This window comes from Oncorhynchus kisutch, linkage group LG30, assembly GCF_002021735.2.
Source record: "Oncorhynchus kisutch isolate 150728-3 linkage group LG30, Okis_V2, whole genome shotgun sequence".
NCBI classification, from domain to species: Eukaryota; Metazoa; Chordata; class Actinopteri; order Salmoniformes; family Salmonidae; genus Oncorhynchus; species Oncorhynchus kisutch.
Genome location: NC_034203.2, coordinates 31,936,456 through 31,959,574, shown reverse-complemented (window position 1 = coordinate 31,959,574; position 23,119 = coordinate 31,936,456). Strand labels below are relative to the sequence as shown.

At 43.3% G+C, this 23,119-nt stretch overlaps 1 protein-coding gene across 1 annotated transcript; it reads right to left on the bottom strand.

The window, feature by feature from the left end:
* Positions 1–4,842: 4,842 nt before the first annotated feature.
* LOC109875099 (matrix metalloproteinase-14-like) lies at positions 4,843–22,745 on the bottom strand. The gene is made up of 10 exons (XM_020467287.2): positions 22,202–22,745; positions 11,986–12,134; positions 11,653–11,775; positions 11,087–11,394; positions 10,463–10,624; positions 10,125–10,291; positions 8,340–8,478; positions 7,465–7,615; positions 6,873–6,988; positions 4,843–6,725 (listed from the first exon to the last, which is right to left on the bottom strand). The coding sequence occupies exons 1-10, from the start codon at positions 22,298–22,300 to the stop codon at positions 6,349–6,351; spliced, it is 1,791 nt and encodes a 596-aa protein (XP_020322876.1). The 5' UTR covers positions 22,301–22,745; the 3' UTR covers positions 4,843–6,348.
* Positions 22,746–23,119: the final 374 nt, after the last annotated feature.

Here is a 23,119-nt window from a genome sequence, read left to right as displayed (position 1 = left end):
TGTCTGGCAGTTCAGATGCAGTTGGAATTCCAGATGTTGTTAATGGAATTCTTCTCCATCTCTGGCTTCCAAATGTGATTCAACACTCCCTCTCCCTTCCCATCCCAACCAAGTGAGCCTCATGACTCTCTCCCCAGTTCAAAACTCAACTCCACAACACACTGTCTCCAGCAGATGGAAAGGCTGGTCGACCTAAATCATTTTAACACAATAGGAAAATACACTACCTCATCAACGTAATTGCCCAAACATCATGCGTTAATCATAACATTGAATATGTTAACTAAAGTGATTTCCTCTCTCTCTCTTTCTCTCATGCACAAATAATTTTTTTGTCAAAGGCTCATTAGCTGTTAGGAGACGCCTTAGCCAGTTGCTTCATGATTTGATTGCTTGCTCTATTATCTCATATAACACACACACACACACACACACACACACACACACACACACACACACACACACACACACCACACACACACACACACACACACACACACACACACACACACACACACACACACACACACTTTTTTTTTATTTTTTATTTTTTATTTACCCTTTATTTAACCAGGTAGGCTAGTTGAGAACAAGTTCTCATTTGCAACTGCGACCTGGCCAAGATAAAGCATAGCAGTGTGAGCAGACAACAAAGAGTTACACATGGAGTAAACAATTAACAAGTCAATAACACAGTAGAAACCAAAGGGGGAGTCTATATACAATGTGTGCAAAAGGCATGAGGAGGTAGGCAAATAATTACAATTTTGCAGATTAACACTGGAGTGATGAATGATCAGATGGTCATGTACAGGTAGAGATATTGGTGTGCAAAAGAGCAGAAAAGTAAATAAATAAAAACAGTATGGGGATGAGGTAGGTGAAAAAGGGTGGGCTATTTACCAATAGACTATGTACAGCTGCAGCGATCGGTTAGCTGCTCAGATAGCTGATGTTTGAAGTTGGTGAGGGAGATAAAAGTCTCCAACTTCAGCGATTTTTGCAATTCGTTCCAGTCACAGGCAGCAGAGTACTGGAACGAAAGGCGGCCAAATGAGGTGTTGGCTTTAGGGATGATCAGTGAGATACACCTGCTGGAGCGCGTGCTACGGATGGGTGTTGCCATCGTGACCAGTGAGCTGAGATAAGGCGGAGCTTTACCTAGCATGGACTTGTAGATGACCTGGAGCCAGTGGGTCTGGCGACGAATATGTAGCGAGGGCCAGCCGACTAGAGCATACAAGTCGCAGTGGTGGGTGGTATAAGGTGCTTTAGTGACGAAACGGATGGCACTGTGATAGACTGCATCCAGTTTGCTGAGTAGAGTGTTGGAAGCCATTTTGTAGATGACATCGCCGAAGTCGAGGATCGGTAGGATAGTCAGTTTTACTAGGGTAAGCTTGGCGGCGTGAGTGAAGGAGGCTTTGTTGCGGAATAGAAAGCCGACTCTTGATTTGATTTTCGATTGGAGATGTTTGATATGAGTCTGGAAGGAGAGTTTGCAGTCTAGCCAGACACCTAGGTACTTATAGACGTCCACATATTCTAGGTCGGAACCATCCAGGGTGGTGATGCTAGTCGGGCATGCGGGTGCAGGCAGCGACCGGTTGAAAGCATGCATTTGGTTTTACTAGCGTTTAAGAGCAGTTGGAGGCCACGGAAGGAGTGTTGTATGGCATTGAAGCTTGTTTGGAGGTTAGATAGCACAGTGTCCAAAGACGGGCCGAAGGTATATAGAATGGTGTCGTCTGCGTAGAGGTGGATCAGGGAATCGCCCGCAGCAAGAGCAACATCATTGATATACACAGAGAAAAGAGTCGGCCCGAGAATTGAACCCTGTGGCACCCCCATAGAGACTGCCAGAGGACCAGACAGCATGCCCTCCGATTTGACGCACTGAACTCTGTCTGCAAAGTAATTGGTGAACCAGGCAAGGCAGTCATCCGAAAAACCGAGGCTCCTGAGTCTGCCGATAAGAATATGGTGATTGACAGAGTCGAAAGCCTTGGCAAGGTCGATGAAGACGGCTGCACAGTACTGTCTTTTATCGATGGCGGTTATGATATCGTTGAGTACCTTGAGTGTGGCTGAGGTGCACCCATGACCGGCTCGGAAACCAGATTGCACAGCGGAGAAGGTGCGGTGGGATTCGAGATGGTCAGTGACCTGTTTGTTGACTTGGCTTTCGAAGACCTTAGATAGGCAGGGCAGGATGGATATAGGTCTGTAACAGTTTGGGTCCAGGGTGTCTCCCCCTTTGAAGAGGGGGATGACTGCGGCAGCTTTCCAATCCTTGGGGATCTCAGACGATATGAAAGAGAGGTTGAACAAGCTGGTAATAGGGGTTGCGACAATGGTGGCAGATAGTTTCAGAAATAGAGGGTCCAGATTGTCAAGCCCAGCTGATTTGTACGGGTCCAGGTTTTGCTGCTCTTTCAGAACATCTGCTATCTGGATTTGGTTAAAGGAGAACCTGGAGAGGCTTGGGTGAGGAGCTGCGGGGGGGGGCGTAGCTGTTGGCCGAGGTTGAAGTAGCCAGGCGGAAGGCATGGCCAGCCATTGAGAAATGCTTATTGAAGTTTTCGATAATCATGGATTTATCAGTGGTGACCGTGTTACCTAGCCTCAGTGCAGTGGGCAGCTGGGAGGAGGTGCTCTTGTTCTCCATGGACTTCACGGTGTCCCAGAACTTTTTGGAGTTGGAGCTACAGGATGCAAACTTCTGCCTGAAGAAGCTGGCCTTAGCTTTCCTGACTGACTGCGTGTATTGGTTCCGGACTTCCCTGAACAGTTGCATATCACGGGGACTATTCGATGCTATTGCAGTCCGCCACAGGATGTTTTTGTGCTGGTCGAGGGCAGTCAGGTCTGGGGTGAACCAAGGGCTGTATCTGTTCTTAGTTCTGCATTTTTGGAACGGAGCATGCTTATCTAAAATGGTGAGGAAGTTACTTTTGAAGAATGACCAGGCATCCTCAACTGACGGGATGAGGTCAATGTCCTTCCAGGATACCCGGGCCAGGTCGATTAGAAAGGCCTGCTCACAGAAGTGTTTTAGGGAGCGTTTGACAGTGATGAGGGGTGGTCGTTTGACTGCGGCTCCGTAGCGGATACAGGCAATGAGGCAGTGATCGCTGAGATCCTGGTTGAAGACAGCGGAGGTGTATTTGGAGGGCCAGTTGGTCAGGATGACGTCTATGAGGGTGCCCTTGTTTACAGAGTTAGGGTTGTACCTGGTGGGTTCCTTGATGATTTGTGTGAGATTGAGGGCATCTAGCTTAGATTGTAGGACTGGCGAGGTGTTAAGCATATCCCAGTTTAGGTCACCTAACAGAACAAACTCTGAAGCTAGATGGGGGGCGATCAATTCACAAATGGTGTCCAGGGCACAGCTGGGAGCTGAGGGGGGTCGGTAGCAGGCGGCAACCGTGAGAGACTTATTTCTGGAGAGAGTCATTTTCAAAATTAGTAGTTCGAACTGTTTGGGTATGGACCTGGAAAGTATGACATTACTTTGCAGGCTATCTCTGCAGTAAACTGCAACTCCGCCCCCTTTGGCAGTTCTATCTTGACGGAAGATGTTATAGTTGGGTATGGAAATCTCTGAATTTTTGGTGGCCTTCCTGAGCCAGGATTCAGACACAGCAAGGACATCAGGGTTAGCAGAGTGTGCTAAAGCAGTGAGTAAGACAAACTTAGGGAGGAGGCTTCTGATGTTGACATGCATGAAACCAAGGCTTTTTCGATCACAGAAGTCAACAAATGAGGGTGCCTGGGGACATGCAGGGCCTGGGTTTACCTCCACATCACCCGCGGAACAGAGAAGGAGTAGTATGAGGGTGCGGCTAAAGGCTATCAAAACTGGTCGCCTAGAGCGTTGGGGACAGAGAATAAGAGGAGCAGGTTTCTGGGCATGGTAGAATATATTCAGGGCATAATGCGCAGACAGGGGTATGGTGGGGTGCGGGTACAGCGGAGGTAAGCCCAGGCACTGGGTGATGATGAGGGAGGTTGTATCTCTGGACATGCTGGTAGTAATGGGTGAGGTCACCGCATGTGTGGGAGGTGGGACAAAGGAGTTATCAGGGGCGTGAAGAGTGGAACTAGGGGCTCCATTGTGAACTAAAACAATGATAACTAACCTGAACAACAGTATACAAGGCATATTGACATTTGAGAGAGACATACAGCGAGGCATACAGTAATCACAGGTGTTGAATTGGGAAAGCTAGCTAAAACAGTAGGTGAGACACACACACACACACACACAATCCTCTTCATTCCTAGTTTAATTTAATCCTTAGACATAGTCTTTGTTTTCTGACCCAGTTTCAGGCCTGCCAGTTGCCAAGCACCAGAAAGAGAGTGGAGCTTTTGGGGAGCAAGAACCCTGGAGGTAAAGCAAGAGTGAGTATGGGACCAGTTGCCGTACGATGGTAAGGTGGAGCAATATGGAGAGTAGGTAAGCAGTAAGGGTGAATGATTACAATACCAGGGTGATATTGAGCTTCAGTTAGGATTTTGTTTACGAAGTCATTTGTTAAGGAGTGCTTCTGAGTGTATATTCCTGTGTATGTCTGTGACTGACCAATTAGTGCTGAAACAAAAATAAAGACCACATATTACTATGCATTTTTAAAAACATTTTATTTAAAGGATTAATGTGAAAAATACAGGCACGATCGTATTCAAATACTTTAAATACAGTAGTTATAATTATTATAATTATAAAAATGAATATCATTATTATTGTTCTAAATACTAGTAAACTTTTGCGTCCCTGAAAAATAAAAACAGCACCATGATTTGAGAACTGTAAACAAGTGCAATGACAAAAAGGAGTCATTTTCATATCTTCTATTTATTGCATTGAGATGGAAAAACAATCAAGTTTCACAAAATAATATCCCCATCCCATTCCCTTTCCCTCAAATCAAATATACATTTAAGGCCACTTTCAAAACCTAGTTCCCTGTCCAGCAGGACATTTAATGACAATGTACACAAACACATTCTATACATGGAGAACAAAAAACAATAGTACTAGACATAATAATAATGACAACATTATTGATAATAATAATAATCATAATAATAATAATTATAATAATCATTAAAACACTGCATGACATTAAAGAATATTAAGGACTGTCGTGGAATTATTCTAATCAGAAGGAGAGACTTTTACATTTCTTCAAAACAAGTCAACTTTATTATTGAATTATTGCAGTAATGGAGCTTGTCAACGAGCCCCACGTAGGTGATTTAGCGAGAGCCCAACCAGCAGGACTAAGTCCATCCTTCTGGATGTTCATGACAAATCACAGGTGTATAGAATGGGTCACAAGGTTAAGATTCATATGAAAGATACTAATAATTCACAGCTAACAGTATTTGCTGTAAAGAGTGTTCTCATTGTGTAGAAACCAGGGTCTGGCCCCCCAACTCCATAGTAGGTGCCAGGTGCACCGGTTTGTGTCAGGAACTGCAACAATGCTGTTTAAAAAAAATGCTCAACAGTTTCCTGTGTGTATCAAGAATGGTCCTCTACCCAAATGACATCCAGACAAATTGGCACAACTGTGGGAAGCATTGGAGTCAACATGGGCCAGCATCCCTGTGGAACGCTTTCGACACCTTGTAGTCTATTCCCCGACGAATTGAGTCTGTTCTGAGGGCAAAGGGGGGAGGGTGCAACTCAATATTAGGAAGGTGTTCCTAATGTTTGGTAAACTCAGTGTTTATCCCCTCTCTCTCCAGACCGTTCATAGTTCATGTGATATAACTGAGATACTGTATATGAGGCAACACTTAATAGGTGAATGGCTTTGACAGAATCTAGCATCCTCTACTAACATGGAGCAGAACATCACATGACGCTGGTTGTATTCTTTAACACAATAGGTGCTGGAATGGATGGATGGAGGCACTGCACATAATTATTTTCAAATAAAGCTGAAATTTACCAGGACACAAACACTGACAACAGCAACTGAAAAACTAAATTTAAAAAGGCTAAACAAACAGCGATGAGCTGGCGTCAACAACCACAATGAGAGAACAGAAGAGGGGGGAGAAATAGAGGAATAGAGTGGGAGTGAAAGAGCAAAAGGAATCTATTCCATATTTAAGTTGGCCCCGGTAAGGAATATCTAAGCTACAGCTAACAAATATATTTTGCTCTGGCTAACCTTCGCTCACAGTCTACAGATCCCTTTGACTTTAGTTCTCTACATTTTTCTCCCTCATCTCCACTTGCATTTCCATCTGTTTGCTCTTTTCTCTCCTATACAGTCCCTCTCAACTCTTCAACCTCCTCTAGTTCCTTCTCTCTCCCTCTCCTCCCCTCTACACCTTGTCCAGTAGTGAGCGTTGACAGTAGAGGAGACGGCGTGGGGTGCCGTACCTGCGGAAGAACAGCAGTGCCCCCAGAGTGAGGATCACACACGCCAGCAGCATGAGGGGAACCACCACCGCCGCCACCACGCCCGCCCCTCCGCCAGATCCTCCCTCCTCCTTGATGATGATCACCTCCGTCTCGTCTCTATCCTCCTTTCTGTCTTCCCGGTCTTGTCCTCCACCCCCTCTCCCTCCGTCGGTCTTGGGGTCCTCCTCTGGACAGCCCATCCAGTCCTTAAGAGCAGACTTGGGGTATCCTGGCTCAACACGAAGCTTCTGGTTGTTGAACTTCCAATACTTATTGGCTTTGTAGAAGTAGGTGTGTCCTGAGAGACAAATACAGTGTGGAGATAAAGATGAACAAAATAAATCCAGAGTTGGAATAACTTTTTTCCTCTAGATTAAAACAGAAAAAATACCAACTGCACGCATGCACCCACACGCACGTACACAAAAACACACAGGATGGTTACCTTGGTCTCTGCTCATGATGCCAGCTTTAATATTGTCTGGGACGCCCTGCCACACACTGATGGGTTTGGGGTATTCAGGGTCCACAGAGCGTGAGTCCTCATTGTATCGATAGTACCTAACATGGGGAGAGATAGACATGTTTCAGTTCAACGTCAGTGCATCCGCATGTCTCCAAACCTCTGGTCTCTGCTGACCTCACACCTACAGGCCTATTACTCTTCCAAAGATGTGGTTGCTCAGCTGGTGTGCTCTGGGTTATGAGATGTAGGCTAAGTGAACCACTGATAGACAAAACCTGCCGGAGACAGACGTTCTGGTTCTCTTAGCTTGGCCTCTTGAGTTCAGCCGGATAACTGATATTCAGTGAGTGAATAGTATCATTGTAGCATTTCTGTGTTTCACATTGCTGGTTTTAGTTCTCCATTTCAAAAGTCAGAACCACTTATTTGGGAAATTTGCTATCATCTTATGGCCAAATAGGGCAATTCATGACAGAGAAATATGTTTTCAACTTCTACGCTCCACTCCACTCTGTCATGTAATGTTGACCTAAACAAAGACACAGAGACAATCAGATGCAAAAAGACTGACTTGTGTCCTCTGAAGAAGTATGTCTTGCCGGTGGGGGTGTAGAAGAGAGCAGCGTCTATTTTGTCTTTGGGTAGACCACTTCCAATCTCCTTCAGAGGCTTGGGGTAGCCATCCTCCAGAAGAGACTCCTTGAAAACCCAGTGCCTGTCTCCTACACAGAGTCAGAGGAGAATCTGAATGAGTGGTTTTCCTCAGTAATGATATCTAATTTAATGTGAATAGTAGACTATGTAAATATTGTGACGGAACCTTAACAGAGGTTGTAATGTTAACTTCTTGGATATAGGGGGCGCTCTTTTAATTTATGGATAAAAAAAACGTGCCCGTTTTAAGCGCAATATTTTGTCACGAAAAGATGCTCGACTATGCATATAATTGGCAGCTTTGGAAAGAAAACACTCTAAGGTTTCCAAAACTGCAAAGATATTATCTGTGAGTGCCACAGAACTCATGTTTTTTTTCGATTTCTCCTAAACAAATCATCTTTCAGGAAAAACTGAGCATTTGCTATCTAACTGAGAGTCTCCTCATTGAAAACATCTGAAGTTCTTCAAAGGTAATGATTTTATTTGAATGATTTTCTGTTTTTTGTGAAAATGTTGCCTGCTAATGCTAACGCTAAATGCTACGCTAGCGTCACTAGCTGTTACACAAATGCTTGTTTTGCTATGGTTGAGAAGCATATTTTGAAAATCTAAGATGACAGTGTTGTTAACAAAAGGCTAAGCTTGAGAGCTAGCATATTAATTTCATTTCATTTGCGATTTTCATGAATAGTTAACGTTGCGTCATGGTAATGAGCTTGTGGCTGTATTCACGATCCCGGATCCGGGATGGCTCGACGCAAGAAGTTAACAGAGTAAAGTCAAATTTACCTTTGAAAAATACAAAATTGCCATCATCCCTTTCATAAGCAGCATTGATGTTTGACGGCAGGCCCCTCCAGAAATGGCCTATTGGCATTGGGTACCCATCCAGAACCGCGTTGTTACGGACTCTCCAGAACCACTTATCCTGAAGGACGAGACAGAACAGAGACAGGGTTAATACCTCTACAAACTAAATATACATGTACAGTGGGGCAAAAAAGTATTTAGTCAGCCACCAATTGCGCAAGTTCTCCCACTTAAAAAGATGAGAGAGGCCTGTCATTTTCATCATAGGTACACATCAACTATGACAGACAAAATGAGAAAAAAAAATCCAGAAAATCACATTGTAGGATTGTTAATGAATTTATTTGCAAATTATGGTGGAAAATAAGTATTTGGTCAATAACAAAAGTTTATCTCAATACCTTTGTTGGCAATGACAGAGGTCAAACTTTTTCTGTAAGTCTTCACAAGGTTTTCACACACTGTTGCTGGTATTTTGGCCCATTCCTCCATGCAGATCTCCTCTAGAGCAGTGATATTTTGGGGCTGTTGCTGGGCAACACAGACTTTCAATTCCCTCCAAAGATTTTCTATGGGGTTGAGATCTGGAGACTGGCTAGGCCACTCCAGGATCTTGAAATGCTTCTTATGAAGCCACTCCTTCATTGCCCGGGCGGTGTATTTGGGATCATTGTCATGCTGAAAGACCCAGCCATCTTTCAACTTCAATGCCCTTGCTGATAGAAGAAAGTTTTCACTCAAAATCTCACGATACATGGCCCCATTCATTCTTTCCTTTACACGGATCAGTCGTCCTGGTCCCTTTGCAGAAAAACAGCCCCAAAGCATAATGTTTCCACCCCCATGCTTCACAGTAGGTATGGTGTTCTTTGGATGCAACTCAGCATTCTTTGTCCTCCAAACACGACTAGTTAAGTTTTTACCAAAATATTTTGGTTTCATCTGACCATATGACATTCTCCCAATCTTCTTCTGGATCATCCAAATGCTCTCTAGCAAACTTCAGACAGGCCTGGACATGTACTGGCTTAAGCAGGGGGACACGTCTGGCACCGCAGGATTTGAGTCCCTGGCGGCGTAGTGTGTTACTGATGGTAGGCTTTGTTACTTTGGTCCCAGCTCTCTGCAGGTCATTCACTAGGTCCCCCCGTGTGGTTCTGGGATTTTTGCTCACCGTTCTTGTGATCATTTTGACCCCACGGGGTGAGATTTTGCATGGAGCCCCAGATCGAGGGAGATTATCAGTGGTCTTGTATGTCTTCCATTTCCTAATAATTGCTCCCACAGTTGATTTCTTCAAACCAAGCTGCTTACCTATTGCAGATTCAGTCTTCCCAGCCTGGTGCATGTCTACAATTTTGTTTCTGGTGTCCTTTGACAGCTCTTTGGTCTTGGCCATAGTGGAGTTTGGAGTGTGACTGTTTGAGGTTGTGGACAGGTATCTTTTATACTGATAACAAGTTCAAACAGGTGCCATTAATACAGGTAACGAGTGGAGGACAGAGGAGCCTCTTAAAGAAGAAGTTACAGGTCTGTGAGAGCCAGAAATCTTGCTTGTTTGTAGGTGACCAAATAGTTATTTTCCACCATAATTTGCAAATAAATTCATTGAAAATCATACAATGTGATTTTCTGTCATAGTTGAAGTGTGAGAATCGCGGGAGAACTTGCACAATTGGTGGCTGACTAAATACTTTTTTGCCCCACTGTATATACACACAACAACAAAGCTGATTTCAGCTATACATATATGTAATTAAGTACCTTGAACACAAACATTTCTCCTCTGAGGATGGCGATGGTGTCAAAGTGTCCCTCACAGATGTCAGGACCAAAGCCAGGGTTGTATGGGGTGTGAGTGGGTTTGGGTGGGTGGTGAGGGGAGCGTGGGTTAGGTGGAGGAGGGCGAGGGCCACCACCTGATCTACCCCCTGCAGGGTAGCGGGAGATGTAATCCAATGTTATCCTTTACTACTATCATTACATAGGCCCTTTTTTGTGATCTGATAAAAATGAACTCTGGGCCCTAGTTACAGCCTAGATACAGTAGAACAACTATCAGTAATGATAATGAATGATAAAGCATTTTCTCTTAGCCTCACCATAGATTTGCTGTATTCCCCTGAGGTCATCTTCAGGCAGCTGGAAGTTCTCGGTGTCCATCCACTGGTAGAATGGAGCCATGATGGCAGAGGGGTCGTTGGAGTGCTCCAGGCCAAGAGCATGACCCAGCTCATGTACCGACACCAGGAACACATCATTGCCTAAGACCAACAGAACAATGCCAATACCATAACACAGTATCTGAGAAAGAAGGTACCATGTCATCACCATCACATTAAATTGTCCCATGAAATTCAATCTTGTATAACAATCGCTTAAGCATGTATAGAAAAAGCACCATTCAAATGTAACTGACTAGAAACATCTAAAGTATTGACACCCTATTACTATGGTTTTAAATAGCAGGCCTCTCTCTCACCATCAAAACTAAAAACTAAAAAAATCTGTAGATCATTCATCTCCCCCACACAAACATGCCCTGGAGATAAGTTCAAAACACAAACACGTTGGGGCCTGTTGATGGTGTGTTTTATGGCCTGCTGCTCACAACTGCCCGGGGAGCATGGTAACTCCCAACAGGTTAAACTGGTTTTCCTGACATCGGGAATCAAACATGAATTCCCGTCATAACGTTCCTCTTCCAAACACTCAAGGTCACTCACCTGACAGATCACTGTTGCCGACCGTCCAGGGCTCTGCAGAGTCAAAGTGAGTGTCTCCCCCTATGCCGTTACCGGGGAAGTAGGCGTGTGCCAAGAAGCCCCCCTCGCCATCGAAGGGACTGGCATCACCATGGAAACCCTCACCGAAGAAGAGCATGATGTCTGCCATGTCCACCACCCTGTCCCGTATGTGACTGTAGGGGATCTCCCTGAAGCGTAGAGGGGTCACATTCTCCCACACCTTGAAGGCCTTCCTGATAGCCTCATTGGTCTCATATTCCCCCACCTTAGGGGTGTAGTTCTGTATACTGAGAGATGGAGAGAGGGGGCACCATTAGAGAGAGAAGAGAACAGTTTGTGAAAGGAGGAAGATGGAGACAGGGGGAATAAGAGAGGAAACGGTGATACACTTTACTTGGTATATTAAGTCACTGGGGAATTTCTGAAAATCTGGTTGAGATGAGGGGAATTTACAGTATGACTTGACATGACTTCACCATATGGGTTGTGGGGGTTCTTTTCATTTTTACCCGACACATGCACTTAGAGTTGGAGGGCTAACCTACCAATAGGTAAGCTCGGTCTTGTCCCATTTCAGGCCCTGGATAGCATAGCGCTTCTTTCTTAGGTTGCTCTTCAGCACAGTGCCAAACTTGTCTGGAACTCCACAGCGTGGCCGCTTCATCGCCCTGGCAAACACAATTCAGGGACCGGTCACACAATGCCCAGTAGAATCTCTATCTTGGAAACAAGTCATTGATTAATTTAACTTTGAATCAGTGAGTTCACACAGGTAAGACCATGCTTTTTCCTTGCCACATGACCTGACCAGAAGAAACTCTAACAAATAGGGTAATATGGTACTGAACCTGCAACAGTTTAGCATGAAAGGGACTCACTCTAAAGTGTTATTGTCGATAGAGCCGGTGATGGTCAGGCCGTAGAATCTCTGCATGGCTGTGATGGCCGTGGTGATGGAGTAAGGGGAGCGGGCAGCATGTGTCCGCAGGTCACCTGGCGGCAGGTAGCCATATTGCTGCAACCACACCTGAAACATGGAGGTTGTACTGTTACAACATGTCTCAAATGCGTGAAGAATTAATATACTATGAATAAATCAACATCTGTTGAATGTCTTCAAATAAGACAGAGTGGGCTCTGGTGTTGATATACATTTCACAATGACATAAATAACGAATAGGCTCTCATTTAGGTTTTCATATGTTTTGGCTTGCAGGAGAAGCACAATGTCCACAAACAGGTGCTGGTCATTCCAATGGGTAAGTATAAAAGTATTCAAACATCAACACTACTCTTCAGTGACTGTGTCCAGCCAGCCCAATGGGACTCTGATGTACTGATGTACTGAAACCAAACCAGGGCAAAATGGCACCCACAAAGACAGCTCAGATTTCACTAAAGCCCTTGTAGGGAAAATTCAAAATCCTGGTAGACAAAGACTGAACAGTGAAACTGAAAACACTCTGTTGGTAAAATATTTCCACATTGTAAGTTACGAACTATAGTACTCTGGTGTCTTTTTCATTGTGTTTGTGTGTACGTGGCAAACATGTTCTCTATTGGACTACAGAGGTATCGTTTTTGATTGAGACCATGCTCCAGATATATGTCATAATTGTTTATGAGATTTTTTATTCCAGTCGGGCCTCTGCAGTAAGGGGTGTCCTTACATCCCTATAGGTCTAGGGTGGCCTCGCTTTCCAGGCTTGTTCTTGTAAGATTACAGTGTCTGGCTGCACTAGAGAAGGTGCTGAATTATTATATATCTGACCTTACTTTCCCCTGGAAACGTATTAAACTCTGGTGCCTCCCTCTCTCTATTTGGAGCAGAACCAGTGGCTGGGTCCCAAACCTCTCCCACACAGTTTCAGCTCTGCCCTTTCTCTCCCCCCCAAACAGGAGTTGGAGGTAGCTGATACTTCTCTGATATTCTTTACCGAACACATCCTGACTTGAACATTGTCAATAAGCTAGCACACAGCCAGGAAGTGTTTTTCACAACTCTAAATACTATTTGTTTGATTGTATGTTTGACCTTCAACTATTTAGTTCTTCACAAAAGTAGACTAACCTCTTCAGTTGCATTAATGTCAGTCTCTATTGAAACAGCACAGTCAGTCAGTCATTTTACTGGGAATTTCTCTATGATCCCACCCAAACCTCAAAGTCAAAACCTCTCCCCCCTACCCGTCTCTCTGTCCTCTTCTCTCCCCACTCCTCCTTCCCCTCTCCCTCTCTTTTCTAATATGGAAAACCCAACGGCCTGAGGGTAAATTATTGTGAACAACCACACCCTGTGCACAGTCAGTACATTGTTACTATAGTGTATGTAACTTCCTGTTAGGTTGGTGTCCATGTTCCAGGAACATAAAGAACATACCAACACTTTTAATTAACTAGTAATGATGCCATTTCAGCATTTTCTCTATCAACAGTAAAATGTCAGCAGTTTCATTATACTAGTGGAGGCTCCTCAGTGGAGGACCATGCTCCTCAGTGGAGGACCATGCTCCTCAGTGGAGGACCATGCTCCTCAGTGGAGGACCATGCTCCTCAGTGGAGGACCATGCTCCTCAGTGGAGGACCATGCTCCTCAGTGGAGGACCATGCTCCTCAGTGGAGGACCATGCTCCTCAGTGGAGGACCATGCTCCTCAGTGGAGGACCATGCTCCTCAGTGGAGGACCATGCTCCTCAGTGGAGGACCATGCTCCTCAGTGGAGGACCATGCTCCTCAGTGGAGGACCATGCTCCTCAGTGAATTTCATATAAATAAAAATCGTGAAACATTAAACAAGTTCTCATTTTTAGAACAATACAAAATATATTCACATCACCAAATAATTTATTAAAACACACTGTTTTGCAATGAAGGTCTACAGTAGCCTCAGCAACACTCTGTAGGGTAGCAACATGGTATAGCCGGAGGACAGCTAGCTTCCGTCCTCCTCTGGGTACATCGACTTCAATACAAAACCTAGAAGACTCATGGTTCTCACCACCTTCCATAGACTTATACAGTAATTATGACAACTTGACAAGCTGAAATTCGGCTTGGCCCCTAAGACTCTCAGAAACTTTTACAGATGCACAATTGAGAGCATCCTGCCGGGTTGTATCACTGCCTGGTATGGCAACTGCACCGCCTGGTACGGCAGCTGCACCTCCCGCAACCGCAGGGCTCTCCAGAGGGTGGTACGGTCTGCCCAACGCATCACTGTGGGCACACTGCCTGCCCTCAAGGACAACTACAGCACCCGATGTCAAAGGAAGGCCAAAAAGATCATCAAGGACATCAACCACACGAGCCACGGTCTGTTCGCCCCGCTACCATCCAGAAGGCGAGGTCAGTACAGGTGCATCAAAGCTGGGACCAAAAGACTGAAATACAGCTTCTATCTCAAGGCCACCGACTGTTAAATAGCAATCACAAGCCGGCTACCACCTGGCTACTCAACCCTACACCTTAGAGACTGCTGCCCTATATACATAGAGATGGAATCTCTGTCCACTTTAATAATGGAACACTAGTCACTTTAATAATGTTTACATACGGCTTTACTAATTTCATATGTATATACTGTATTCTACTGTATGCTAGTCAATGCCACTCCGACATTGCTCGTCCTAATATTTATATATTTCTTTATTCCATTATTTTAATTTTAGATTTGTATATTATTGTGAATTGTTAGATACTACTGCACTGTTGGAGCTAGGACCACAAGCATTTCGCTACCCCGCAATAACATCTGCTAAATATGTGTATGTGACCAATAACATCTGCTAAATATGTGTATGTGACCAATAACATCTGCTAAATATGTGTATGTGACCAATAACATCTGCTAAATATGTGTATGTGACCAATAAAATTTTATTTAAACATCCGGAGGACGTCCTCCAACCTATCAGAGTTCTTGCAGCATGAACTGACATGTTGTCCACCCAATCAAAGGACCAGAGAATTAATCCAGTACTGAAAGCATAAGCTACAGCTAGCTAGCACTGCAGTGCATAAAATGTGGACAGTTGTTGACTTAAAGAGAGAGAAAGACAACAGTTGAATAGTTTTGAACAAATGTATTTATTTAAAAATGAAGGAGAGACAAGAGAAAGAGAGAGCTAACTATATTTCAAAGTATTTTTTTTTCAGAGAGAGAGAGAGAGCTATATTAGGTTGTATTTTTCTCAACATTCACTTAGCTAGCAAATGCAGCTAGCTAGTTTAGCTTACTCAAACACCCGGCTCAAACAGAGAGGGATGCTATGTTAGTTAGCTGCCTATGACTATGCAAAACTAGAACTTTTCCAAGTCAGGGTAAGCTTTGGGCTTTATTAATTGATTACGACAGTGGCCCGCTGGTGTAATAGCTAAACTGCATTGACTGAACTGCTTGATTGTAGCGGGTTTACTAACGTGTTAGTTCTAGTAGCTCTAGACTATGACGCTCTAGACTATGACGTGACAATGCTGTAGGATGTGTGTAGCGGTCAGCGGTCATGATATGAAGGTTTGGCTTGGAAAGGTTTTCTCGCCTGGTCACAGACAGCTGATGTGTTCTGCACTGAAGTACACAAGCAAAGGGAAAATGGGAGAGGAGGAGCGCACATAGATAGTTGCGAGAAAGAATTATATATACAACGAGCAAAGTGATCATGCTGTGTGATCAGGGGTCTATTAATTCCGCTAATTCAGTTGAAAAACGTTTTTCTTAAACAGAAGCAAACAGAACAAAACAGGGATAAACATACCAGAATTTCTCATTTGCAACTGTTGGACTAATGATTACACCCTAGATCAGCTAGATGCAGGCAAGAGTGTGCAAGGTGGTATTGAATGTGTCAATATCTGTCATATTGATTACTCAAAATTCTCTAGACACGTAGGCGTGCTTGGAATGGAGGGGACTAATCTCTCTCGGGGAGACCCTGCTCTCTGTGTTAAGACTTAATATGTGAAAGAGGTCTTTCATCATGAAAAAGAGGGATGGTGAAGCGTGTAATTAATGGATTATGATAATAGAAATATAATGGAGGTGTGAGGACATGTCTTAGAGGAATAGTTTGTTTCAGGACAAGATTTAATTCTATGCTTGACATAAGGCCACAGCTGCTCTTTCTGAGGCCCCTATACCTTTCATTCTAGTCTTCTATCTAGGTCTTTCATAGTGTGTGTTGTTGTTAAACTGTATTTAAAATGGATGTATGAGCGAGAGAGCCATTGATAAACACTGAATACTTGTTTCAATGATAAGCCTAGTGAGTCCCACTCCTCCCATCCATGGTCCCATTTGTGGGTCCACAAATAACAGTCTTTAATTAAGTGTTCTTCAATAAGGGTATACTACTCCTAACTCTTGTCGTTTTGATCACTGAAGCCTAGAGAGAGTGAGTGGGCAGTGGGCAGTTATAGTGGTCCCTTTATTTGCTTTAGTTAGTTGAGTGAGTAAGACCTAGTATATAGACATTTTCCATGAACAAAGTAATAAATGAATAGCCCTAGGCTTTTTAGAGGCAAGGATATGACTTCCCTGACCTTAAAAAGACTTACATGAAATTTGGCTCGGTTCTCCAGATTACTGATCCACTTAGTGTGTCACAATGACTACCAACAAACACAACAACAGAGCATGAGAAAGAAGCCTCATAGCTCATAGCTAGATACACAATGATCTGGCCCATACAAGACACTTGGCTTAGGAGCCACAGCACACAGTATTACAAATCACAACACACACAAACACTACATGGTCAAAATATGTGGACACCCCTTCAAATTTGTGGATTCGGCTATTTCAGCCACACCCATTGCTGACAGGTTTATTAAATCGAGCACACAGCCATGCAATCTCCATAGACAAACATTGGCCTTACTGAAGAGCTCAGTGACTTTTTACGTGGCACCGTCATAGGATGCCACCTTTCCAACAAGTCAGTTTGTCAAATTTCTGCCCTGCTAGAGCAGCCCCAGTCAACTGTAAGTGCTGTTATTGTGAAGTGCAAACATCTAGGAGCAACAACTGCTCAGCTGCGAAGTGGTAAGCCACACAAGCTCACAGAACGGGACTGCCGAGTGCTGAAGTGCGTAGAGCGTTAAAAAAATATTCTGTCCTCAGTTACAACAATCACTACCGATTTCCAAACTGCCTCTGGAAGCAACGTTAGCACAAGAACTGTTTGTCGGGAGCTTCATGAAATGTGTTTCCATGATCGAGCAGCCTAAGATCACCATGCGCAATGCCAAGCATCGGCTGAAGTGGTATAAAGCTCGTCACATTGGACTCTGGAGCAGTGGCAACACGTTCTCTGGAGTGATGAATCACGCTTCATCATCTGGCAATCTGACAGACGAATCTGGGTTTGGCGGTTGCCAGGAGAACGCTACCTGCCCCAACTGTAAGTTTGGTGGAGGAGGAATAATGGTCTGGGGGTGTTTTTCATGGTTCGAGCTACACCACTTAGTTCCAGTGAAGGGAGATCTTAACGATACAGCATACAATGACATTCTAGCCCTGACCCGAACCCCATCGAACACCTTTGGGATGAATTGGAACTGCAAGCCAGACCATCACCATATTAATGCCCATGATTTTGTAATGAGATGTTCGACGAGCAGGTGTCCACATACTTATGGTCATGTAGTGTATATCATAAGAATCAATAAATATAAATGTGTCTGGGTGGTGTTACAACATTATCGTCATAAATCTTCTATGTGGATATTACTGATAAACCTCCCTGACCTCTGACTCGTCTCTACATGCACATCGTGTGTATGGGATTCCAGCTGTCTATGCAAACAGTCCTCTAGCCAGCATCAACAAGACTGAGCAAAAGAAGCAGCTCAGTTGATAGAGCATGGCACTTGTAACGTCAGCGGTAGTGGTTTCAATTCCCACCACCCCCAATATGTAAAATGACTGTAAGTTGCTTACGATAAAAGTGTCTGCTAAATGGCATATATTGTTTTTATATATACAGTTGAAGTCAGAAGTTTACATACACTAAAGTTGGAGTCATTAAAACTCGTTTTTCAACCACTCCAAAAATGTATTGTAAACTAACTATAGTTTTGGCAAGTCAGTTAGGACATATACTTTGTTCATGACACAAGTAATTTTTTTAACAATTGTTTACAGACAGATTATTTCACTTATAATTCACTGTATCACAATTCCAGTGGGTCAGAAGTTTACATACACTAAGTTGACTGTGCCTTTAAACAGCTTGGAAAATTCTGAAAATGATGTCATGGCTTAGAAGCTTCTGATAGGCTAATTGACATCATTTGAGTCAATTAGAGGTGAACCTGTGGATGTATTCCAAGGCCTACCTTCAAACTCAGGGCCTCCTTGCTTGACATCATGGGAAAATCAAAAGAAATCAGCCAAGACCTCAGAAAATAAATTGTAGACCTCCACAAGTCTGGTTCATCCTTGGGAGCAATTTCCAAACGCCTGAAGGTACCACTCTCATCTGTACATACAATAGTGCGCAAGTATAAACACCATGGGACCACGCAGCCGTCATACCGCTCAGGAAGGAGACGCATTGTGTCTCCTAGAGATGAACTTACTTTGGTGCGAAAAGTGCAAATCAATCCCAGAACAACAGCAAAGGACCTTGTTAAGATGCTGGAGGAAACAGGTACAAAAGTATCTATATCCACAGTAAAACCAGTCCTACCAGTCCATAACCTGAAAGGCCACTCAGCAAGGAAGAAGCCACTGCTCTAAAACCACCATAAAAAAGCCAGACTACGGATTGCAACTGCACATGGGAACAAAGATCATATTTTTGGGAGAAATGTCCTCTGACCATCGTTATGTTTGGAGGAAAAATGGGGATGCTTGCAAGCCCAAGAACACTATCCCAACCGTGAAGCACGGGGGTGGCTGCATCATGTTGTGGGGGTGCTTTGCTGCAGGAGGGACTGGTGCACTTTACAAAATAGATGACATCATGAGGTAGGAAAATTATGTGGATATATTGAAGCAACATCTCAAGACATCAGTTAAAGAAGTTCAGAAGTTCATCAGAAGTTAAAGATTGGTCGCAAATGGGTCTTCCAAATGGACCCCAAGCATACTTCCAAGGTTGTGGCAAAATGGCTTAAGGACAACAAAGTCAAGGTATTGGAGTGGCCATCACAAAGCCCTGACCTCAATCCTATAGAAAATTTGTGGGCAGAACTGAAAAAGCGTGTGCGAGCAAGGATGCCTACAAACCTGACTCAGTTACACCAGCTCTGTCAGGAGGAATGGGCCAAAATTCACCCACCTTATTGTGGGAAGCTTGTGGAAGGCTACACGAAACGTTTGACTCAAGTTAAACCACTTAAAGGCAATGCTACCAAATACTAATTGAGTGTATGTACACTTCTGACCCACTGGGAATGTGATGAAATAAAGAAAAGCTGAAATAAATAATTCTCTATACAATTATTCTGACATTTCACATTCTTAAAATAAAGTGGTGATCCTAACTGACCTAAGACAGGGAATTTTTACGAGGATTACATTTCAGGAACTGTGAAAAACTGAGTTTAAATGTATTTGGCTAAATTGTATGGAAACTTCCGACTTCAACTGTATAAGAAGTAACATTTTTAAAACATCCCACTGATGCCAAAGTAATTTGAGCATTAGCCAATTTGTCTGCATATCTTAATAAAAGAGAATCCTCTTCTCAAAAGCAAAAACAAGAAGGTCAGTCTAATATACTTAATTACGTTATCATTATGAGAAGGTTATAACTAAGACCCGGAGTATTTCCTGGTCAGGTTGTGTGGTCAGGAAACTAGGATGTAGAGTCGTTGCCATGTTCCTACCCAGCAGTGCTGCTTACAGATGTCTACTAAGTGTATGTGGCCTATGAGTAACATCCGGGCACACTGTGTATTGCCTAATTACATCATTCATAAACCTAAACCACTTTGTTCCCAAATTGCATCATCACAATTACTTATTTTCGGTTCCTTTTCATGTGGGTAGTACCCCTTCCCTCTTTTTCTCTCTCTCCTTCCTTTGGCATTTAGTCATCTCCCACTCATTCACATTTCCTTGAGACTGGTTCCCTCTTTGTACTGACTAACACTCCTCCCTTTCTCCCCCTCCCCCCTCCATCTCTGTGTCAGTCACTGTATGTGTTGTCATGGTCAGGCTGCAGTGAGACTAATTCAAGAAAAGAGGAAATCCCATGCCCACTTCCTATCTCTCCCTGAGGCCACAGGATATGACACACCTGCCTACCTTCCATGACTGGTACTATGGTCTTCACACAGCTGCTTTGAGCCCAGTCCAACGGACTATTAAACAGAACTGCTGGTCTTGATTTACCGTTCATTTAGGGTATTATCACTCTCTCAATACCTAATGTGTAAGCTAGTGAGTGTTCTGGTGCAAAATGATGGCCAAGCATTGTAAGAGTCTGTTTGAGGGACTCATTTTACCAGTAGTATTATGTGGTTTGTTGGTGATTTACCCCAAAGCATGTAAAGGAGAAGCAGCAAAAAGCAGTCTGTCTAAATGACAAACAAACACTATCAGTGATTCAGTTCCCTCACCTAGTAGCCTGCTTTCTGCTAAATTGGCAGTCTAATCTAGGTCAATGTAGTTCAATTATTCTTTACATTTGCACAGCTGGAAATACAATCCAGGCACCTACATTACGCTAAGATTACAGTTAATGCGCCAGCAGTCAGATCAAAAAGGCAGTGATGAAGTCAGAGCTTCCTGGGACATGATCTAGCTGACTGCATTGTCCTAAATGGCAGAGGGTGGGGTGCATAAGGGTTTAACATCATGGTAACTTCCTGTAGTCGAAACAGGCGAGTCCTCCTCCACTGCTGAACACCAGACTATCATATCCTCAGAGGCAGCCCTTAAAACTCCCCTCCCCCAGTTCAACCCTAACTCAGGACAGATGTCAACAATTATCTCTGCATCTCTTTGAACTTGGATTCTATACTGCAACTATAGCGCAACTCTAAATCCCCTCTCCTTTCAGAAAGTGCCTCTGTACCTGACCACAATACAGAGACCATGGTATTTCTCCCATTTGCCGCCTTCTTGTCTTTTTCTTTTCTCATCTCATCTTATTTTGCAGCCTCAGAATTCCTAAGTGTTGTCATGCAAGCCATCACCATTGTGGCCTGCTTCCTTTGGCTGAGGTCAGATCAATTCCACATCCACCCAGTTTTACTGTAAACTGTAATCTTGGATATCCTCGACCGCACTCAAAGATTGCGGAAGTAAACCATATATTATTATTATTAAGCTTTTGAAATTGTACAATCATGAAAGGGATACTATTATATTCCAATGTATCTCCTTGCCTACCATACGTATACATAGGTGGCTGGTGTTTGTGGGACAAGAGGCGTAACAATAAATATGTCAGACAAGTTATTTCCAAAGAATTCTTCCCAGAACAGTTCAAACGGAATTATATTTGTCAAATGTTTGATGTATCTGAAACCAAGTAAATAAGAACACAATATTTGTATTTACCTACACCACCCAAGGCTAAAGAGAACCATTTTAATATTCTAAATGATATTTATCTGTACATTTTTATGATTGAATTTCAATGTAGTTGGTAATGACTCTACATTTTGTGTAAATGACATTGGAAGTAAGCCGTCCCGCTAGGTCATGAATATGTGCAATACAACTTCGATCGGAAGTGACTTTTTCGTAACAGGCGAGGAGAATTTAGGCAGCAGGTTAGGATAATTAGATAAAGTTTAGGAAAAAGTTTAAGGTTAGCTAAAATGCTATCCTAACCTACTACCAAAAGTATCTTCCGGTCGTAGCTGCACTCGATATAGTCACAGGCGTAGTTTTACCTACAGTCTGGCATCCCAGACTTGGGAAATTATTTCCACTTTTTTAACAGTAGGGACTATTGCTTTATAACAGATTAAATCATCATAATGCAAATTGTTTAAATAATGCATATTTGTTGCATATATTCAATAATAATATATGCCAGTTGGCAGAACTTTTGTCCAAAGTGACAGTCATACATGCATGCATACATTTTCAATAAGGCAATATCTCCCGTTGTTATTTGTTCTTTGACCACTCACCTCGTGTTTTATATCTTGTGGTGCCGCTCCTTGTGCGCTCGGGTCCCATGCCAACACAAGAAACAGCAGTTGGGCAAACGCCTCTATCCAGAGTGCCATTCCACGACACCCGTCCCAAAAGCCCCTGTTTTGCCCTCTATGACTTTTGCCTGATTCTTCAAGTAGGTATTTGTCAACAAATTTCAAGAGCCTACTAGACTACACATATAGGAAAAATGCTTCCAAATGCAAAATAAGGTGTCAAAAGTATTATTATCACTTGCATTCTATGTCGAAAATACACATATTCAACGTAGCTTGCTTCTAAAGATTAACTTAATTAAAGAAAGAGGTGCGACGGGTTGCATGAATGATTTGGCATCCCAACGTTTTAACGCTCAATTTCCACTCTAACTATAATCGACCTACTTGTTTATCTTTGTCCGCAGTACTCAACGTTTTATCTAGTTCTTTGCATCTCCCCCAAACTTGTCCTTGTGATATGTTGATTCCTCTCTCACACAGCTACAGATGTGGTCGTTTGAGAGTCCCTCTCGAGGCCTTTGCTGGAAACTACTAAAACCTCCCACTTTAACATGGGGCTTTCCCTTCTGCCTTGGCATGAATGGGCATGGTTAATTTAGCTGATGACCTTCGCAGAGATGTTGGGCAAATGGTGCCCAGTCAGCCTCTGTAGGCCAGTGGCTGTCGGTAACTTTTAAGATAAGGGAGGACGATTTTTTTAATGAACATGGCTTATTTCTATTACAGCATATTGGATGACTGTCATTCATATTCCATTCACTCAGCTCAATGTAACATCGATATGTTTGGGCTACTACATGATACTCAAATTTTCCCTACACCCATCATGAGGTTGCTACATCCTTTCCTATGAATGAAAGTATACAACATAGGTGCACAGGTCCATAGGAAAAT